At 40.3% G+C, this 20,308-nt stretch overlaps 1 protein-coding gene across 2 annotated transcripts in view; it reads right to left on the bottom strand.

Annotated features, from left to right (window-relative positions):
- SLC35B4 (solute carrier family 35 member B4) overlaps window positions 1-20,072 on the bottom strand; it is a 35,800-nt gene extending 15,728 nt beyond the window's left edge. For both annotated transcript variants that reach the window (XM_081146749.1, XM_081146748.1), the window contains exons 1-2: window positions 19,772-20,072; window positions 11,958-12,071 (exon numbers count right to left, since the gene is read on the bottom strand). In XM_081146749.1, the coding sequence (XP_081002875.1) occupies window positions 11,958-12,071; window positions 19,772-19,848 (191 nt within the window). In that variant the 5' untranslated portion in view covers window positions 19,849-20,072. The remainder of the gene's footprint in view (window positions 1-11,957; window positions 12,072-19,771) is intronic.
- Between the last annotated feature and the right edge of the window lie 236 nt (window positions 20,073-20,308).

Raw genomic sequence — 20,308 nt, 5'->3', positions numbered from 1 at the left:
AAAGGGTCTTCTTTAAGCAGAACAAGACAGGCCATATCCAGAAATAAAAATATATGATAAAGGAAAAAAAACTCAGGTAAAGCCAAATATTAAATAAACGCAGTGAATCAGACATTTAAAAAGCTACTAAGATAGAAAGAAATATCAAACTCAATTCAAACTACAATAAGTGGTAGGGAGACACAAAACATAACATCAATAACATATAACAGGGAGGAGGTAGTAAAATGTAGTCCTTATAGAATATATTCACCTTTAAATGCCTATCAGCTTAAAACAGGCTGCTATAGATATATATAAATCTCATGATAACCACAAACCAAAAACCAAAAACCTACAAAAGATACACAAGTAAAGAAAAAAAGAAACTGTGAAAGCCAGCAAACCACAGGGGAGAGATCAAGAGAAGAAAGGAATACAGGAGAACTATAAAAACAACTAACAAATGGCAATAAGTACATACTTATCAACAATTATATTAAATGTAAATAGGTTAAATGCCCCAATAAAAAATACAGGGTGGCTGAATGGATTTAAAAACAAGGCCTGAGTCAACTCCGGCTGCTGAAAATAGCTCAAATGCTCTCAGAACAGTAGCACCACCCAGCAGCTGCGATTCTTCCCCTCTCTTATTTGCCTTCTCTCTTGCCTTTCCCCCCCCCCTTCAGACACTTGGACTAGACTTAATCTGAAGTGTCTGGAGTTCAAGACCTTTTAAAAAGGGCTAAATAAACAATCTCTACATGTAAAGGCCACTGACTCCTGTTTCCTCTGTTGAGAGCCACTGCTGAGCCCAGCTGCCTAGAACACCCATACAACAGCTTACACGACGAGGTTGGAGCTGAGACACAGCTAGCCAACCTGAGAGGAGAGTCGTCCCAAGGACTGATCAACGACAATCTAGACCCAACCACAACAGAAGAACATAAAGAAACCACAAAAGGGACACCCACAAGAGGGGCACGCCTAGAGGAAAGAGCTCAGAAGTATAAGGAAAGCACACCTCTGGGATCCACTAGACCCACAAGACAAAATCCCACCCCACAAGACTGGGAGACAGAAAATATATCTAATATATAGATACAAACACTAAGACCTACCAAAATGGGGAGACAAAGAAACAACCCCCAAATTAAAGGAAACACTGCCAGAAGAAGTCTTTGACGAGATGGAGTTAAGCAAGTTATCAGAAACAGAGTTCAGAGTACTGATGATGGTGTTCAAGGAACTTAAAGAGAAAAGGCAATAGAGGATAAGATCGAGGACTTTAGGGAAAACATGAAAAAAAGATACATAACAAACAAAAATCAGACAGAAATAAAGAATGCTGTATCTGACATCAAGAATACACTGGAAGGAATTAAAAGCAGGCTCAATGAAGCAGAGGATAGAATAAGTGACTTAGAAGACAAGGTAGAAAAAATCAGAGCAACAAAAAGAAACACTTAAAAAGCATGAGGACAGTCGGAGCTTTGGGACAACATGAAGCGAAACAACATTCGCATTATAGGAATGCCAGAGGGGGAGGAAAGAGAGCAAGGGATAGAGAACTTGGTGGAAGAAATGATGATAGAAAACTTCCCTAGGCTGGCGAAGGAGAAAGCCACACAAGTTCAGGAAGCACAGAGGGTTCCAAACAAGAGGGATCCAAAGAGACCCACTCCAAGACACATCATAATTAAAATGGTAAATGTCAAGGACAAAGAGAAAATATTAAGGGCTACAAGAGAGAGTCAAGCAGAGACCTACAAGGGAACCCCCATAAGGCTGACAGCTGATTTCTCAACAGAAACTCTTCAGGCCAGAAGAAAGTGGCATGAAGTTCTCAAAGTAATGAAAAGCAAAAAAACATGCAACCAAGATTGCTTTATCCAGCAAGGCTATCATTTAAAATTGAAAGTGAAATAAAGAGTTTCCCAGACAAAAAAAGGGCTAAAGGAGTTCAGTACCACCAAACCAGCATTGCAAGAAATGCTAAAAGGACTGCTTTAAGAAAAAGAGGAAGAGTAAGAGAAAGGCACATCAGCATAAAGGGGAAAAATGGCATTAAATAAGTTTACATCAAAAGTAACCTTAAATGTAAATGGAATAAATGGTCCAATCAAAAGACATAGGGTAGCTGAATGGATAAGAAAACAGGACCCAAATATATGCTGTCTACAAGAGACCCACCTGAGAGCAAAAGACTCACACAGGCTAAAAGTGAAGGGATGGAGTAAAATATTCCATGCAAATGGAAAGGAAAAGAAAGCTGGAGTAGCAATTCTTATTTCTGACAAAATAGACTTCAAAATAAAGACCATAACAAGAGACAAAGATGGTCATGACATATTACTAAAGGGATCAATCCAACAGGAGGAAATAACCCTTATAAACATTTATGCACCCAATATAGGAGCACCTAAATATATTAAAAATTTCTTGGGGAACTTTAAGGGGGAGATTGACAGTAACACAATCATAGTGGGGGACTTTAACACCCCACTGTCAGCACTGAACAAATCATCAAGACAAAAAAATCAACTGGGAAACACAGACCGTAAACGACTCACTAGACCTAATGGATTTAATTGACATTTACAGAACATTTCATCCCAAAGCAGCAGAATACACATTCTTCTCGAGTGCACATGGAACATTCTCAAAAACAGACCACATGTTAGGGCACAAGGCAAGTCTCTACAAAAAGAAGAAGACTGAAATCATACCAAGCATCTTCTCGGATCACAATGCCAAGAAACTAGAAATCAACCACTATAAAAAAACTCAAAAATATTCAAACACATGGAGGCTAAATAGCGTGTTATTAAACAATGAATGGGTTACCAAGGAGATCAAGGAAGAAATCAAACACTTCATGGAAAGTAACAAAAATGAACAGACAACAACTCAAAACCTATGGGACACGGCGAAAGCAGTCTTGAGAGGAAAGTTCATATCGTTACAGGCCTATCTCAAGAAACAAGAAATAGATCTAAAGAACCATCTAACACAACAACTAAAAGAACTAGAATGAGAACAGCAAGAAAAGCCCCGAGGAAGTAGAAGGAAGGAAATAATAAAAATCAGAGCAGAGATTAATGACATAGAGACTAAAGAAACAATACAAAAAATCAATGAAACCAAGAACTGGTTCTTTGAAAAGGTAAATAAGATTGATGCACCTTTAGCCAGACTCACTAAGAAACAAAGAGAGAGGACCCAAATAAATAAAATCAGAAATGAAAGAGGCGATATAACAACTGATCCAACAGAAATACAAAGGATTGTAAGAAAATATTATGAGCAACTGTATGCCAACAAATTGGACAACATAGGGGAAATGGACAAATTCCTAGAAGCATAAACCTTCCAAAGCTGAATCAAGAAGAGGCAGAAAACCTGAATAGGCCGATAACAACTAATGAAATTGAAGCAGTAATCAAAAAACTCCCAGCAAACAAAAGTCCTGGACCAGATGGATTTACAGGCGAGTTTTACCAAACATTCAAAGAAGAATTAACACCTATTCTATTCAAACTATTCCAGAAAATTCAAGAGGAGGGAAAACTCCCAAATTCTTTTTATGAGGCCAGCATCACCCTAATCCCAAAACCAGATAAAGATACTACAAAGAAAGAAAATTACAGGCGAATATCCCTGATGAACATAGATGCTAAAATCCTCACTAACATACTAGCAAACCGGATCCAGCAATACATTAAAAAGATCATACATCATGACCAAGTGGGATTTATTCCGGGGATGCAAGGCTGATACAACATCTGCAAATCAATAAATGTGATACATCACATAAACAAAATGAAGGACAAAAATCATATGATCGTATCAATAGACGCAGAAAAAGCATTCGACAAAATCCAGCACCCATTTCTGATAAAAACTCTCAGCAAAGTGGGAATAGAGGGATCATACCTCAACATAATAAAGGCCATATACGACAGACCTATAGCCAACATCATACTCAATGGGCAAAAACTAAAAGCATTTCCATTAAAAACCAGAACAAGACAGGGATGTCCACTTTCACCACTCTTATTCAACATAGTACTGGAAGTCCTCGCTATAGCCATCAGACAGGAGGAAAACATAAAAGGTATCCAAATTGGAAAGGAGGAAGTAAAACTGTCATTATTTGCAGATGACATGATACTGTACATAGAAAACCCTAAAGACTCCATCAAAGTACTACTAGATTTGATAAACGAATTTGGCAAGGTAGCTGGATACTAAATCAACATCTGGAAATCAATGGCATTCTTATACACCAACAATGAACTTTCAGAAAGAGAAACTAAAAAAGCAATACCATTTACCATTGCAACTAAAAAAATAAGATACCTAGGAATAAACTTAACCAAGGATGTAAAAGACCTGTACTCAGAAAACTACGTGACACTGAAAAAAGAAATAGAGGAAGATTTAAACAGGTGGAAGAAGATACCATGCTCATGGATTGGGAGAATTAATATCATTAAAATGTCTATACTACCCAAAGCAATTTATAAATTTAATGCAATTCCTATGAAAATACCAACAGCATATTTCACAGACCTAGAACAAACATTTCAAAAATTTATATGGAACCAAAAAAGACCTGGAATAGCTGCAGCCATCTTGAGAAAAAAGAACGGAGTGGGAGGGATCACATTACCAGACTTCAAAGTATATTACAAAGCCACTGTAATCAAAACCGCCTGGTATTGGTACAACAACAGGCTTATAGATCAATGGAACAGAACAGAGACCCCAGAAATAGACCCATGCCACTATGGTCAGTTAATATTTGACAAAGGAGGCAAGAGTATCCAATGGAGTAAGGACAGTCTCTTCAATAAGTGGTGCTGGGAAAATTGGACAGATACATGCAAAAGAATGAAACTACACCACCAACTTTCACCATACACAAAAATAAACTCAAAATGGATAAAAGACTTAAATGTAAGTCATGAAACCATAAAAATCCTGGAAGAAAACATAGGCAGTAAAGTCACAGACATCCCACGTAGTGGACTTTTCACTGATACATCTCCTAGGGCAAAAGAAACAAAGGAAAAAATAAACATATGGGACTACATCAAACTAAAAAGCTTCTGCACAGCAAAAGAAAACAGCCTCAAAATACAAAGGAACCCCACGGTCTGGGAAAACATATTTGCCAAGGATGAATCTGATAAGGGGCTAATTTCCAAAGTGTACAAAGAACTCATAGCACTCAGCAAGAGAAAGACAAACAACCCAATTAAGAAATGGGCAAAGGACTTAAATAGACACTTCTCCAAAGAGGACATACGGATGGCCAAGAGACACATGAGAAAATGCTTGACGTCGCTAATCATCAGAGAGATGCAAATTAAAACCACAATGAGGTATCACTTCACACCTGCCAGAATGGCTGCCATCAATAAATCAACAAACAACATGTGCTGGCGAGGGTGTGGAGAAAGGGGAACCCTAGTACACTGCTGGTGGGAATGCAGACTGGTGCAGCCACTATGGAAAACAGTATGGAGGTTCCTCAAAAAATTAAAAATGGAGCTGCCTTTTCACCCAGTGATTCCACTCCTAGGAATGTATCCTAAGAATCCTGAAACACTAATCAGAAAGAATATATGTACACCTATGTTCATAGCAGCACAGTTTACAATAGCTAAGATCTGGAAACAGCCCAAGTGCCCATCAGTAAATAAATGGATAAAAAAGCTGTGGGACATATACACCATGGAATACTATGCAGCTGTAAAGAAGAAGAATCTCGTACCCTTTGGGACAGTATGGATGAAGCTGGAGAAAATTATGCTAAGTGAAATAAGCCAGGCAGAGAAAAAAAAAAAAATCACATGATTTGGCTTACATGTGGAATCTAAAGAACTTAATAAACATGAACGGAATAGATTCAATGACATGGAAGCATGGATCAGACTGACGAATGTCAGAGGGATGGAGGAGGGTGGGTGGGTGGAGGGGGAGAGAGTAACCAAAGAATTTATATGCATATGTGCACAACCCAAGGACACAGACAATGGTGGGGAGAGGGACTGGGGAGGGGAATGGGATGGGGTGGAACAGGTCATTGTGGAGAAAAAGGGACATCTGTAATATTTCAAACAAAAAAATTAAAATAAATTTAATTAATTAATTAATTAAAACAAGGCCTATTTGCTGCTCACAGGAGATTCACTTCAAATCTAAAGATGCAGAATGAAAGTGAAGGGATGGAAAAAGATATCCCATGCAAATAGAAACAAAAAGGTGGGGTAGCAGTATCAGACAAAATATACTTTAAAACAAAAAAATTTTAACAAGACAAGGAAGGACAATACTTAATGATAAAGGGGTCAATCCAAAAAGAGGATACAATATAATAATCATAAATATCTACACACCCAGCACAGGAGCACCTAAACGTATAGAGCAATTATTAACAGCATAAAGGGAGAAATCCACAGTAGTAAAATAGTATGAGATTTTAATACCCCACTCACATCAATGGATAGATAATCCAGACAGAAAATAAATATGGAAATAATGGCCTTAAGTGTCACATTAGTCCAGATTGATTTAATATAAATTTTTAGAACATTTCATACAAAAACTGCAGAATACATTTTTTTTTCAAGTCTATAATCTCTAGAACAGATTTCATATTAGGCCACAATATAAGCCTCAATAAATTCGAGAAGACTGAAATCATATCGAGCATCTTTTCTGATCACAATAGCATGAAAATAGAAATCAACTACAGCAAGAAAACTGGAATGCTTCAAACAGGAAATTAAAGAGGACATTAAAAACAATCATGAAACAAATAAAAATGAAAACAAAACTTTTCAAAATTTATGGGATACATTAAAAGTAGTTATAAGAGGAAAGTTCATAGCTATACAGGCCTACCTCAAGAAACAATAAAAATCCCAAATAAACAATCTAAGTCTACACCTAAAGCAACTAGAAAAAACAAACACCCAAAGTAAACAGAAGGAAGAAATAGTTAAGATCAGAGAATAAACAAAATAGACATTTTAAAAATAGAAAAGATCAATAAAACTAAAAGCTGGTTCTTTGAAAAGATAAACAAAATTGCAAACCTTTAGCCAAACTCCTTAAGAAAAAGAGAGCCCAAATAAATAAAATCATAAATGAAAGAGAATTTACAAGTGATACCGCTGACATATAAAGACTCACTAAAGAATAATACAAACAATTGTATGCCAACAAATTCAACAAAATAGAAGAAATGGACAAATCTTCTAGAAGTATATAACCTTCCAAGCCTGAACCAGGAAGAAATGCAAAATCTAAATTGATTACTAGCAATGAAATTGCAGCAATAAAAAAAAAATCCCAAACAAATAAAAGTCCAGGGCCAGATGGCTTCACACGTTAATTCTACCAAACTTTTCAAAGAAGAATTAACACCTACTCCTCTTAAACTATTTTAAAAAATTGAGGGGGAAGGAATGCTTCCAAACTCATTTTATGAAGCCAGCATTATCGTGATACCAAAACCAGACAAAGACATTACAAAAAAAAAGAAAATTACAGGCCAATATCCTTGATGAACACAGATGTAAAACTTCTCAACAAAATATTAGCAAACCAGATTCAACAATACATTAAAAGGATTACACATCATGATCAAGTGGGATTTATCCCAGAAATGCAAGGATGGCTCCACATCCATAAATTGATCATGATACATCACATGACAAAATAACGGGTAAAACCAGATGACCATCTCAATAGATGTAGCAAAAGCATTTGACAAAATTCAACATAAAAACTCTCAACAAAGTGAGTATAGAAGGAACATAGGCTATATATGACAAACCCACAGGTAATATCTTACTCATTGGTGAAAAGCTTAAAGCTTTTCCTCTAAGATAAGGAACAAGACAAGGACGCTCACTATCACTAGTTCTATTTAACATAGTATTGGAAATCCTACCTACAGCAATCAGACAAGAAAAATAAGTAAAAGGCATCTAATTCAAAATGGAAGTAAAGCTCTCATTATTTGCAAATGACATAACCATGACATAAAAAAAAACACCCTATTAGAATAAATGAATTCCGTAGTTACAGCCAAAGAAATTTTGAGAAAGAACAAAGAGAGAGGTATCATGCTACCTGATATCAAACTATATTATAAAGCTACAGTAATCAAGACAGTATTGTACTGGCATAAAAACAGATATATAGATCAATGGAATAGAATAGAGAGCCCAGTAATAAATCCTTCCTTATATGATCAATTAATCTACAACAAAAGAGGCAATGGGGTAAAGACAGTCTCTTCAGTAAGAGGTGTAGGGAAAACTGGACACACTAAAAAGAAACTGGACCACTTTTTTATACCATATACAAAAATAACTCAAAATGGGTTAAAGACTTAAATATAAGACCTGAAACAATGAAACTCCTAGAAGAAAACATAGGCAGTAAACTCTTTGACATTGCTTTTAGCAGTTTCCTTTTGGATATGTTTCCTCAGGCAAGAAAAACAAAATAAAGAATACACAAATGTGACTACATTAAACTAAAAATGTTTGCACAGCAAAGGAAACTATCCACAAAACAAAAAGGCAGCTTACTGAATGGGAGAAGATATTTGCAAATGATACATCCTATAAGGGGTTAATATCCAAAATATATAAGGAACTCATACAACATAACACAAAAACAAACAAACAAAAAACAAATCCAATTAAAAAATGGGCAGAGGATGTGAATAAACATTTCTACAAAGAGGACATACAGATGGGCAACAGATATATAAAAAGATGTTCAAGATCACTAATCAGGGAAATGCAAATTAAACCACAATGAGATATCACCTCACACCTGTCAGAATGGCTGCCATCAGTAGGTCAACAGTTAAGGGCTGGAGAGAATGTGGAGAAAAGGCGCCTTCACACACTACCCGTGGGAACGTAAACTGCTGCAGGCGCTGCGGAAAACAGTATGGAGGTTCCTCTATTAATTAGAGCTACCATATGACCCAGCGGTCCCTCTTCTGGGTATCTACCTAAAAAGCTGGAAATCACTTATTTATAAAGATGTATGTACCACTACATTCGCTGTAGCATTACACACACACAATAGCCAAGACATGGAAGCAACCTTGTCCTTTGTTAGACGATTGGATAAAGAAGATGTGGGACATAAATACAATGGAATACAACTCAGCCATGAAAAGGGAAAATATTGCCATTTATGACAACATGGATGGATCTTGAGAATATTTATGCTAAGTGAAATAAGAAAAAAAAAAGACAAGAACTGTATGATTTCACTCATATGTAGAACATAAGAAAAAAACAAACAAATAAAAACCCCAAACTCTAAGATACAGACAACAGAATGGTGGTTACCAGAGGGGAAAGGGGAAGTGGAGAAGACAAAGAGGGTAAAGGGGGTAAAATATACAGTGACAGGAGCCTAGACTTGGGTGGTGAACACACAATAGAGTATACAGATGTCAAAGTTGTACACCTGAAATTTATGTTATTAACCAATGCTACCTCAATAAATTTAATCTTAAGAAAAAAAAGTGAATAGATAATTTTTATTATTGTATCAGTTCTTTGTATAATTTTCATATACTTCTAAAGAACTTGAAAATTGTTAATTCTCTCTAACATTTCTTCTATACACTTGTTTATATGATTAATTTTCACTATTTCTAAAGAAAATATTTGGTAAGTCAAGGGTTACTTTCAGCCTAGCAACTGTTAATAATTATCCCACATTCTGAACCACTGGCCTCCAAATTAATGAGGACATCATTTAACTTGTGTAAATTTGTATTTAAAAATTAGGGCCCCTATTTTTAAGAGTTATAGGTCTTTAAATAAATAAAAAACCAAAACCAAACAAACAAAAACACTAAGAAGAAAACCCAGTAACTCTAATACCTTAGAAAGATAAAGGGATAAATACAAGTGAACAGTTATGAGCAAATGAATTAAATAATTTTACATCTGTACGCTCCCATTTTGAACTACAAAATATTTAAGATGCCTGCTCCATACATACTAGGTTAAACCATATAAAATTAGGATTCCTTTCATATATATCAGGTTCAATCATGTGAAATTACCTATTTTTGTCGGTCAAAAAGGTTGAATAATAACAACTTCATTTGATTCAACATAATATTTAAAATAAATGGCTAAAGAATGCAGGACAAAGGTAAATAAGTGGTCCCATGTTTGTCATGAAATGCCCACAGGTCCCCCCTGGTTCTTCATCTTCCCACATCTAAAGAATGTGATAGCACCAAGTCTCAAGTTAGCTCCCCTATCAACGCAGAACACGGTATCACACACGTGAAAAAATTACTAGCAATAGCTGTTTCACAGCTTTAAATCACATATTACTGGTGACTTCACAAGGTTTCTTGCCAAATTTTCTTAGTCCTATCTTGAAAAGATTCCATTTAGAGATAGAGTGAGTTCACCGAGGTCATACAGGATAATCAATTCCAACTATATTCCTCACTGTTGCCAACACAGCACTGCCTAGAAATTGCTCACGGGAATGAATGACATGAGCAAGGTTTTCACTATGGCTTCACAGATAGGAAAGAAAGAGCCAGCACAAACGGGACGCATGGATTATGGCTGCTGGAAGGGTCATGGTGAGCCTCTAAGGGCAGGTTAGGGACTTCGGGCTTCGCTCTGATGACCCCTGGGCACTTGTGAGAGAGGGACCCATGACACAAAGGCAAGAAGCTGAAAGAGAGGATGAGGAGTGGCAGGCAGGAGGTCATACAGCCGGGATACTATTATAAAAGCTATGGTGAGAGTGAGTACGTTCCTGAACTGCGCCGGCAGCCAGAATGCAAAGACAGAAAGGGTCAGAGGAATCAGAAAATGCTGGAGCTCCCCCTGTGATGTACATGCTGGTGCTGAGAGCAAAAAGTTTTATGCGGATACTAAAGCCAACAGAAACAAACAAAAAAGTACTCGGATATTTAGCATCACATTGGGAAATTTAAAAATACAATATTAATAACAAAATTCAGCCAGATTTTCTACAGCAAGCTACTCAGGAATGCTGCAAAATAATACCAACAAGGACGAGCCTTAACCAGTGCCTGCATCCAAACATTCATACCACAAGGTCCCCCTCAAAGGGATTAAGTAACACTATCCTATCCAAGTCACAACTGGATGGGCTACATTTATTTCAAGTCTCTCACAGCAAGAATACTGAGTTTTCAATACACTGCTTATTATAAGAACTGCTGTTTTCTATTTGGCCCTATGAGTACAGTTATGTAAATCTGGACTAATGGAGGTCTGGAATCAGTAATTTTGCCTTAGCTTGCCAATCATTTTCTGGAACCACTTTACAGTGAACAATTCAGTGGCATTTAGTACGTTTGCAATATTGTATAACTACCACCTTTATTTAGTTCCAAAAGCCATTAGTTTCTTAAGAGAAGCAGTGATACCACTCCTTCCATATACGGTAACATGAGGAAAGCACCCATAACTATTTAAAAAACTGGTGATCACACTAGGCCTTTAACTGAATACCACTCAGACAGACAGACAGACAGACACACACACACACACACACTCACATATACAGGGTGTCCCAAAAAAATATATACACATTTTTTTCTGATAGTTCAATTGATGTTTCTTTCTTTTCAGATTTAACTCATTGGAGTTAATAATTATTCAAAGTGTATATATACTTTTTGGGACACCCTGAATATACATTGTTGTCTCCATCACAGTTATTTGAAGTGTTGTGGCAGGAATTTTATTCTAAATATAGGCTCCCTGGAGTTTCACAACATATTAAATTCAGAAAATAACTCTACAGATATCTTTGATACAAATCTTATAAAAGGATGTCTCAGGTTCCTTTTATATAAATACCAGAAAAGCTCTTAACTTTAAAAAGACGAAAAGGGCTAAAAGAGACTTCAATGTACATACCTTATTGGGATAGCCGGCTGCTTCCTCCCCAAATTAGCTTCAAACAGGAAGCCTTCCACAGCAATAAATAAAAATTGTGCAAATGTCACAATGTTCCCGCATCCTGGATGCTTCCTGCATAACAAAAAGAAAAAAAGGCACAAAAACCTGAGATAAAGGCCACTCTGACTTGCTATATTGACAGTTCAGAACAGGGGGATAGATTCCATTACCACTGTCTGCTCAGTTTTCATGACCCATGGATCCCACACATTTAGCAATACTGTACACCTCACAGAGAATGTCCGGCCTCATCTCACCCTTCTGTTGCACAGCAGGCCACCAGGAAGGATCACTGATACACTCATTCCAGAACTAGGACACAACCTTCCTAGCCAACTGTGGGAAGTCAGTCATGTTCTTTCTGGGATCTTCACTTAACCAAGAAGACTTTAGTCAGGACCCTAGTCGGCTTAGGCAGCAAAGCCCAAGGATGGAGATGTGCTCAGGTCTCCTGGAAATGTGTATGTATTCTCCTGCCCAGGAATCTCCAAGACGACTGTCAATCGAAGATCTGTATCCAGTGTTGATGACAGGGACATTACCTCAGCTCCCCTGTGGGGGCAAAAACTGGTTCCTGGGTTGGGGGAAATCTTACTATTTTGTACGTGTAAAGCACAGATGTATGTACAGTACATAAACCATATACAGTATATCGGGGGGGTGGCTAGGAAAAAAATATCTAAAAAGGGGCCTTTGTTGGGGTGGGGTGAGGGGAGGGGTAAGAGCAATAATGAAAAGACAGAGGACAATGCTAGTCTACTATTCTCCACAACCTTTAACACAAACATATTAGGCACTCAACAAATATTCATGAAATTCAATTGAACCTCTTCAGTGATCTACGTGAGGAATGGGAATCTTTCACGGTGACTTAGGAAAAAATCTGCAAGACAGAAGAATTTCTTCTGACATGCCTCCTGAGGCCCTCTGAAATGAGTCCCTTAAAACATCTGGTTTTCTTGAGCGTGTCCTCCACAGGTTCTGCTCAGTCACTGGAGGAAGCTCAAAGTGAGCAGCTGCCCCATCTTCCTGGAGCTTCCAGGTTTCCCATATTCCCTATATTCCCGGGTGATGAAACTCAGCCTGCATATCCTGTCTTTTCACCTTCACCAAGACATGTACCCAAAGCTAGTGACTGGAGGGATGTAATTTCTAAACATTAATATAATGCTATCTATTACAAACAACTTCATCCTCTTTTGGTGGTATTAATATTAAATAGCAGTGCCAAGTATACAGATTCTTAAATACACCCATCAGGCATAAAAATAAAGACCTCCAAGCGTAAGCCACTCTCGGACAGAGCTATCCTGAAGCAGAGCCGTTTCTCCTCTTCAGGCTCCACTGCCTATGGCTTCCTTGAAAACTGCTTTATATTCATTTAAGTGATTCCTTTTAGCACTTCTTACCTTCAAGGGACAGGGCTACAGGTTGCAGGAATCCATAAATAACCATGTAAGACATTTACCTCATTCAAGGAGCTAATTAAAGCCATTAGCCTCAATATGAGTGACGGGAGAAGGAACCTGAGCTCTAGATAGTTCCTGGCACAGTCCACGCAACTCTGCATCAGCCGCTCGTTAAAAACCACGTGTCTGGGGAGCCTCCCGTCCCAGTTCAGATTGGGTTGGTCTGGGGTAGGGCCCTGGAATCTGTACTTTTGAAAGCTTCCCACTTGATTCTAATGTGCAGCCAGAGCTGAGAACCACTCTGACAGGTCTGGGGGAAAGGCCAGGAGGGGTACGTGTGCGTGTGCGTGCGTGTGTGTGTGTGTAAGATGCACAGGTAATCATGTGCTGACACAGTGCTGAGAAATACTGAGCTCCACAGTGGCTAAAATCGCACATTGACATGCAGGATGCAGCTCTGTCACTTACCCTGTGACGGTGGAAGGTAATTACCATCTACATCTAGTTTTCTTATCTTTCAAATGAGAACAGTATGAGTGCCTATCTCGTTGGTTTTATTGCAGAGCAAATAAGCCTACCCGTGGAAAGCACTTCCCACAGTGTCTGCCAGGGAGGGAAAAGGCAGAGACTAGAACTCCAGAGCGACTAAAATGTAGGATCCTGCATATCAGAAGGCCTTCAGTTGAAGTCTAGTAACATTTTAAAAGATATTTATATTGACCATTTTCCTCACCTATAAAACAGAAGTGACATATTTTTAACACTGTAGTGAGGATTCAATGAAAATATATATATAAAGTGCCAAGCCCAAGACTTAGCCTAAGGGAGTTCATGAAACTCCCTTGCTTTCCTTTCCATTTCCTCATTACCAAAAGCTTAGGTCGACTCAGCTAAAGGACACTTACAGAGTACCTATTATCCTACTATGCATAAACTCAGGGGCCAGCTGCCGGCACGTTCCCCATGTGAACGAGACCTGAGCCCTGCCCTCAAGAGAACAGTGTGATGAGGGAGCCACACTTGGAGTAGGAGATGCTAAGGACCCAGTGCCACAGAGGGATGGTCCCAGGACGGTGCCCCTGCTCTCTGGGCACAGCGTCTGGCCTTCACTCAAGCACCCGAATGAATGCAGGGCTGCCTCACTTTAAGCAACCACGATCTAGAAGATTAAAATTGTACAAAAGATATAAAGAAACAATTATCAATTTTTTTCAAAAAAGACTCACTTTACAAGTGTATTCACCATAAGATTTTTAAAAGGCATCACAATTTTTAATTGTATCTTTATTTTTATGGAGGCAGGTATTATTATGCCCGTTTTATTGCTACCTAACACCGAGTTAGGTAAATCTCCCAAGGCCACTTGACAAATAAAATGGCATTTGCAGACCCCATCACCATCACTACCATCATCACCATTATTATTCTTCACAATTCAGTGGTGTTTAATATATTTAAAGTCATGCTGCTATCACCATTATTTAATTTTAGGACACCTCAAAGAAATCCCATACTCATTAGAAGTCACTTCTTAGTGACCCCTTGACAACTTGAATCTCCTTTCTCTATTTCCACAGGACTGTTAAATTTCCCTAATGCACACACATAATTCCATTTTTAAAAAATCAAGTTACAGAGCTTTTTAGGAGCATATTGTTGTATAGATACCAATGGAATTATTTACTTTAACTTAAATAATTCATTTTAAAACTTCAGAGTAAAAACTTGGACCCTTTTCCCTAAATCATTTGTTTTGTTGAAATTCATTCCTCAGTAATTATAATCACTAACTGCAGTTTCTCTGACTTTGAATTCTCTCTGGCAAGAATCCAAATTTTTATTTTTATATCATTCTTTTTTAATCTTCACCCAAAGATATGTTTTTATTGATTTGAGAGAGAGAGAAACATGGACCAGTTGCCTCCCGTACATACCCTGACAGGGAATGAAACCCACGACCTTTCGTTGCATGAGATGCTGCTCCAACCAACTGAGCCACACCAGCCAGGGCAAATTTTTATTTTTTTTAAAAAAGGCAACAACTTTGAAGAGAAAGATTGGGCAGATAGTTTATGCCTTTTGTTAGCGCTTATTCTAGATTTAGGAAACTTCTCTATTTGATTCAGCATTAGGCACCTGACTGAAATAAAAAGGCTAAAGAAAATGTTTCAGGCTGTTTGCCTCATGTGAGACACCCCGTACCTTGCCTACTCAGCTGATGCACGGCCCTCAGTCATTCACATCTGCTCTTCACACTGCACTGTGGCTCTGTATTTTATTTTAGATCCCAATTATACATATGAACATCAGACAGAAAAACCTACATTTGTTTTTCAATTTGGGAAAAATGATTTAAAATGTTCGCTTCTCCTGCAAGTCGCTTCAGCATTTCCGTTTATATTTATAGTGTTCTACTTGCCACTTATTAGGGCACCCAATGTTTCCAAGGAAGCCATATAAAAAGCACAGTTCCTGCTCTATAAAAATTTATGAGCTGTGATGCCCCAAGATAAAGTCACAAATTCTGAGAAGGCCAAAACTAGAAAGAACTTTAGAGACCATCCAGTCCAACCAGCTCTTGTTTTATTGACCTGTAACATGAGAATTCATGAGTTGCCCAAGCAAACCAAGAAAAAGCTACCATTCATCTGGTGTACTGTTCATTAAATTAATAAATGTACCCTCACCACCTTATGAAAACCCACTGCTGTATGCAAAAACCCAGATTTACAAAAAAGATAAATGACATGATTTATTTCCAAATTATTCAAAGTGTTCTAAATAGAAGCTCCCGTAATACATGAAAACATTCTGTAAAGTCAGATTTATTCACAATGTTCCAGGAACAAACTCATAAAACAAGGTATATCTGTACTGAAATAAAAGTTGTGAGAGAGGAGGGGAAGCCTGAGCATGCTTCAGGATTTGCACAAGTATCCCATGTAATCCTTCAAAACCATGTGAGGCTGGTAGAGCCATCACCTCCCCCGACCCACCACCGCCCCTTTTACTGTTGAGAAAACAGACTGGGGAGATCAAGTAATTTAGCCAAGTGCTCATAACTAGTAAAGAGTGCCTTCAGCTGCTAGCAAAACTGACATCACACCACCTTCGACAAGGTTTAATTTAATGGCATATTCAACACAAGTATGACACGATTATTCTCTGATCTTTATTTGGCTGGCCTGATATCACTTTTTATAATTTAAAATCAATTTCCAAAGTAACTTTCCTTTGAAATGTACCAGCTTACAGCAGGATGCATTGTTTTTTACCCCCATATCCCTCACCACCTACTCTCAAGAATGACAAATGGCCCTGGCCGGTGTGGCTCAGTTGATTGGGCATCATCCTGAGCACCGGAGAGGTTGCCGGTTCAATTCTGGGTCAGGGCACATGCCCAGGTTTCAGGATGGACCCAAGGTAGGGGGAAGGCAGGAGGCAGCTGACTGATGTTGTATTCTCCCTTCCTCTCTCTAAAAATCAATCAACTATTCTTTTTTTTTAATCCTCACCTGAGGATATTTTTTCCATTGCTTTTTCAGAGAGAGTAGAAAGGAGGGGAGAGAGAGAGAGAGAAACATTGATGTGAGAGAGACACACAGATCAGCTGCCTCCCATTCTCCCCAGGAGTGGCCGGGTATCAAGCCTGCAACCAAGGCACGTGCCCTTGACCAGATTCCAAATGGGAGGCCCTTCAGGCCCCGGGCCAACGCTCCAACCACTAAGCAAACTGGCCAGGGCTCAATCAACTACTCTTAAAAAAAAAAAAAAAAAAGATCTTTATCAATACCTTCTGCATAATAAAATTTCCAGCTCAGTAACTGCAAAAATTAACCCCCTACAGAGCTGTAGGGTCAAGCAAGGCTATAGCCCGATTCCCCCTCCCAGTCAGTGGAAAGGTGTCTGCCTGACCAGCAGCCACAAGCAACAGAGCAGCGCAGACCCAAGTATTTCCCATGTACTTGACGGCTAACAAGCCTCTCCAGACTGTCTATCCTTGGCCCGCACATAGGCTATGCCCAGCGTGACTCCCATCCTCTCCCCTCTGCCAGATAACCCCCTGCAGGACCCTGGCCGGCGGGGAAGCTCACCCTGCCCGCTGCCATCGGGTCTTCCTCAGGTGTAAGTAAGAAAGGCTATGTCTTTCCCCTCTGATCCCCCTTGTGGGTTTTTCAGACTAGCAAAGAACAGCATGGTGCTCCCGGGGTTGGAGCTCCTACAGTACAAGAGTTTACCTTAAATAAGCTGGTTGCTTCCCAATGACTTAATCAATGGTATCGGGAAAATAAAATACATTTCTAGTAGGTACCACAGGTGGGACTGGGTGACCAAAACCTATAGGCTGCCCAAGTTCAAAACTGACAGGGAGGTTGAAAAAAGATATTGGACTAGGAGTTTAGATATCCTGGATTCCTGTTCTGCCTCTGCCACTTACAAGGAGTAAAAAACTATCTAACTTCTTGGGAACTGTTTCATTTTCAGTAAAACAGAAATTAAAATTCTTGAGCTATATTGCACACAGATTGTTGTGGTGATCAGTGGAGATAAAGTGTCAATTCAGAAACATGGTGGTAGATAGCACCAGAGACAGCATTTTACAGCAGGAAATGGAAGCCCAGAGAGGCTAAATGACTTGAAAAGGTCACACAACCAAGGTATGGCAAAGCGAAGAATGAAGTTCATAATTTTGAGATTTTTAGTCCTGAGCCTTTTCCAGGACACCTGTTGCCTTTTCTGTAACAGCTTCTACCCACTGAACTTCGCACATTATTACTCAACATTATTTGCATGCCATTTCAATAAAACCAACCTAGTCTCCCTTTGGTAAAGCCATTCTTTCCTTTCTTTCTTTTAGATAACATTGTATAAGTAAGTTTCAGGTGTGCCACATTCACCACCCTAAGTCTAGCTTCCATTCCTCTCCCCCTCCGCCGGTTTCGCCCTCTCTTCACCCCCACCATTCCTTTTTTTATTGAATTTGTTGGGGTGACATTGGTTAATAAAACCATACAGGGCTCAAATATACAACTCAATAAAACATCATCTGCATCCTGCATTGTGTGCTCACCACCCAAAGTCAAGTCTCTTTCCGTTCCCATTTATCTCCCCTTTGCTCACTTCCACCCCCCCAACCTCCCCACCATTTCCTCTGGCTATCACCATATTGTTGTCCATGTCTGTGAGATATGTGTGTGTGTGTATAGTTGTTGCTTAATCCCTTCATTTTTCACCCAGCCCCCCAACCCCCCTCCCCTGACAGCTGTCAGTCTATGTATCTTCGCTTCTGCTTCCATTTTGTTAAATTATTTTTTTGATTAGAATCCACAAATGAGATCACATGGTATTTGTCTTTCTCTGACTGGCTTATTCCACTTAGCACAATAATTTCCCGGTCCAGCCCAGCCTGCGTGGCTCCGCAGCTGAGCATGGACCTAGGATCCAGGAGATCCGGGTTGGATTCCCAGTCAGGGCACATGCCTGGGTGCCTGTCGTGCAGAAGGCAGCTGAGCAACGACTCTCTCATCATGGATGTTTCTGTCTCTCCCTCTCCCTTCCTCTCTCTGAAATCAATAATGATATAAAAAATTAATAAAAAATAATTTCCAAGTCCAGCCATGCCATGGCAAAAGGTAAGATTTCCTTTTTTTTTTTTTTTTACTGCCGAGTAGTATTCCACTATGTAAATGTACCACAGCTTTTTTATCCGCACACATGCCCATCCTTATACATGCTTCCAAATTTAAAGGCTAATATCTTAAAGCTGGAAATGTTCTTTTGGGTCAATTAGACGGACCTTATACATAAATAAGAATCGGTTCTCCTACATCACTGAGAGACAATGTTTGGGCACAGTACTCATGCCCATCTATCTATAATGGTAATAAAATGCTCTGCGGGCCACTTTAATACACATGAAACTTTCCTCGCAGCGTGCACAAAATCAGTCTGCCTTGTAAGCCAAACAGCTCTGCCCGAGTCAGACGTGGCATTATTATCAGGGTGCAGAAAAGAGCTGGGGGGACCCTGGATTGCGCCACCAGCTCCCTGCCAACCTGGGGCCAGTCACGTGAGAAATTCACCCGGATTCAACCCCCCAATGTGTAAAAAAAAGGGGTGACGACAGCAACACCCCAAGTGTTTCCTGCAAGGGATGCTGTGAAACTACGGGACAGGCCCGCGGACGGAGCGCAAGGTGCAGGAGGGGCCGACCCGGCGGGGCCCCGGGCGGCGCAGAGCCGACCCCGGGCTCGGGCCTTCGTGCCGCCGCCTCCGGCCCCGGGGGCGACGCGCGGGGACGCCCCCCCTCCGGCTGTTTTTGGGCGACCCCGGGAACCGGTGCGGCCCGCGGGGGTCACTCACCTGACCAGGAGCTCCAGGAAGATCACGTTGCTGCAGCAGCCGGCGAAAACCAGGCCCACCGCGAAGAGCGGGCGCATGGCCGGCGCGGGGGACGGGGAGGAAGTGCCCGCCTAGACCGCTACCCCAGGAAGCCGAGCCGCTGCCTCGGCCGCGGGACACAACATCGCCGCTTCCCCGGAGCGCTGACTCGGCCCCGGGGCCGCCACTGGGCCCCCTTCCCCGGCGGCCGCCAACAACGCCGCCTGCTGAGGAGCTGTAGTTCGCCGTCCGCCCCCGCCCCATTCATTCGAGGGGGCGCTCTGGTCCCAGCCAGACTACACATCCCAGGATGCCGCGCGCCCTTACGTCAGGCTGGCACGTGTCCCGCGTCGGCAGGGCAGCTCCACTAGGAAAGGGAGAGGGGCGAGGTGACCGTCATGCCTCGCGCGATAGGGGGCCGCGGGGCTCGCTGGGAAGTGAAGTTCCAACCCCGTCGATACTGTTACTGGCGAGGGCGCCGAGGTCGCAGAACGGGATCCGCCCGTCGCCGTGAACAGG

Source organism: Miniopterus schreibersii (genome assembly GCF_964146895.1).
Source record: "Miniopterus schreibersii genome assembly, chromosome: 9".
NCBI lineage: Eukaryota > Metazoa > Chordata > Mammalia > Chiroptera > Miniopteridae > Miniopterus > Miniopterus schreibersii.
The sequence above is the reverse complement of the archived record's forward strand: the minus strand, read 5'-3'. Positions and strand labels throughout refer to the sequence as shown.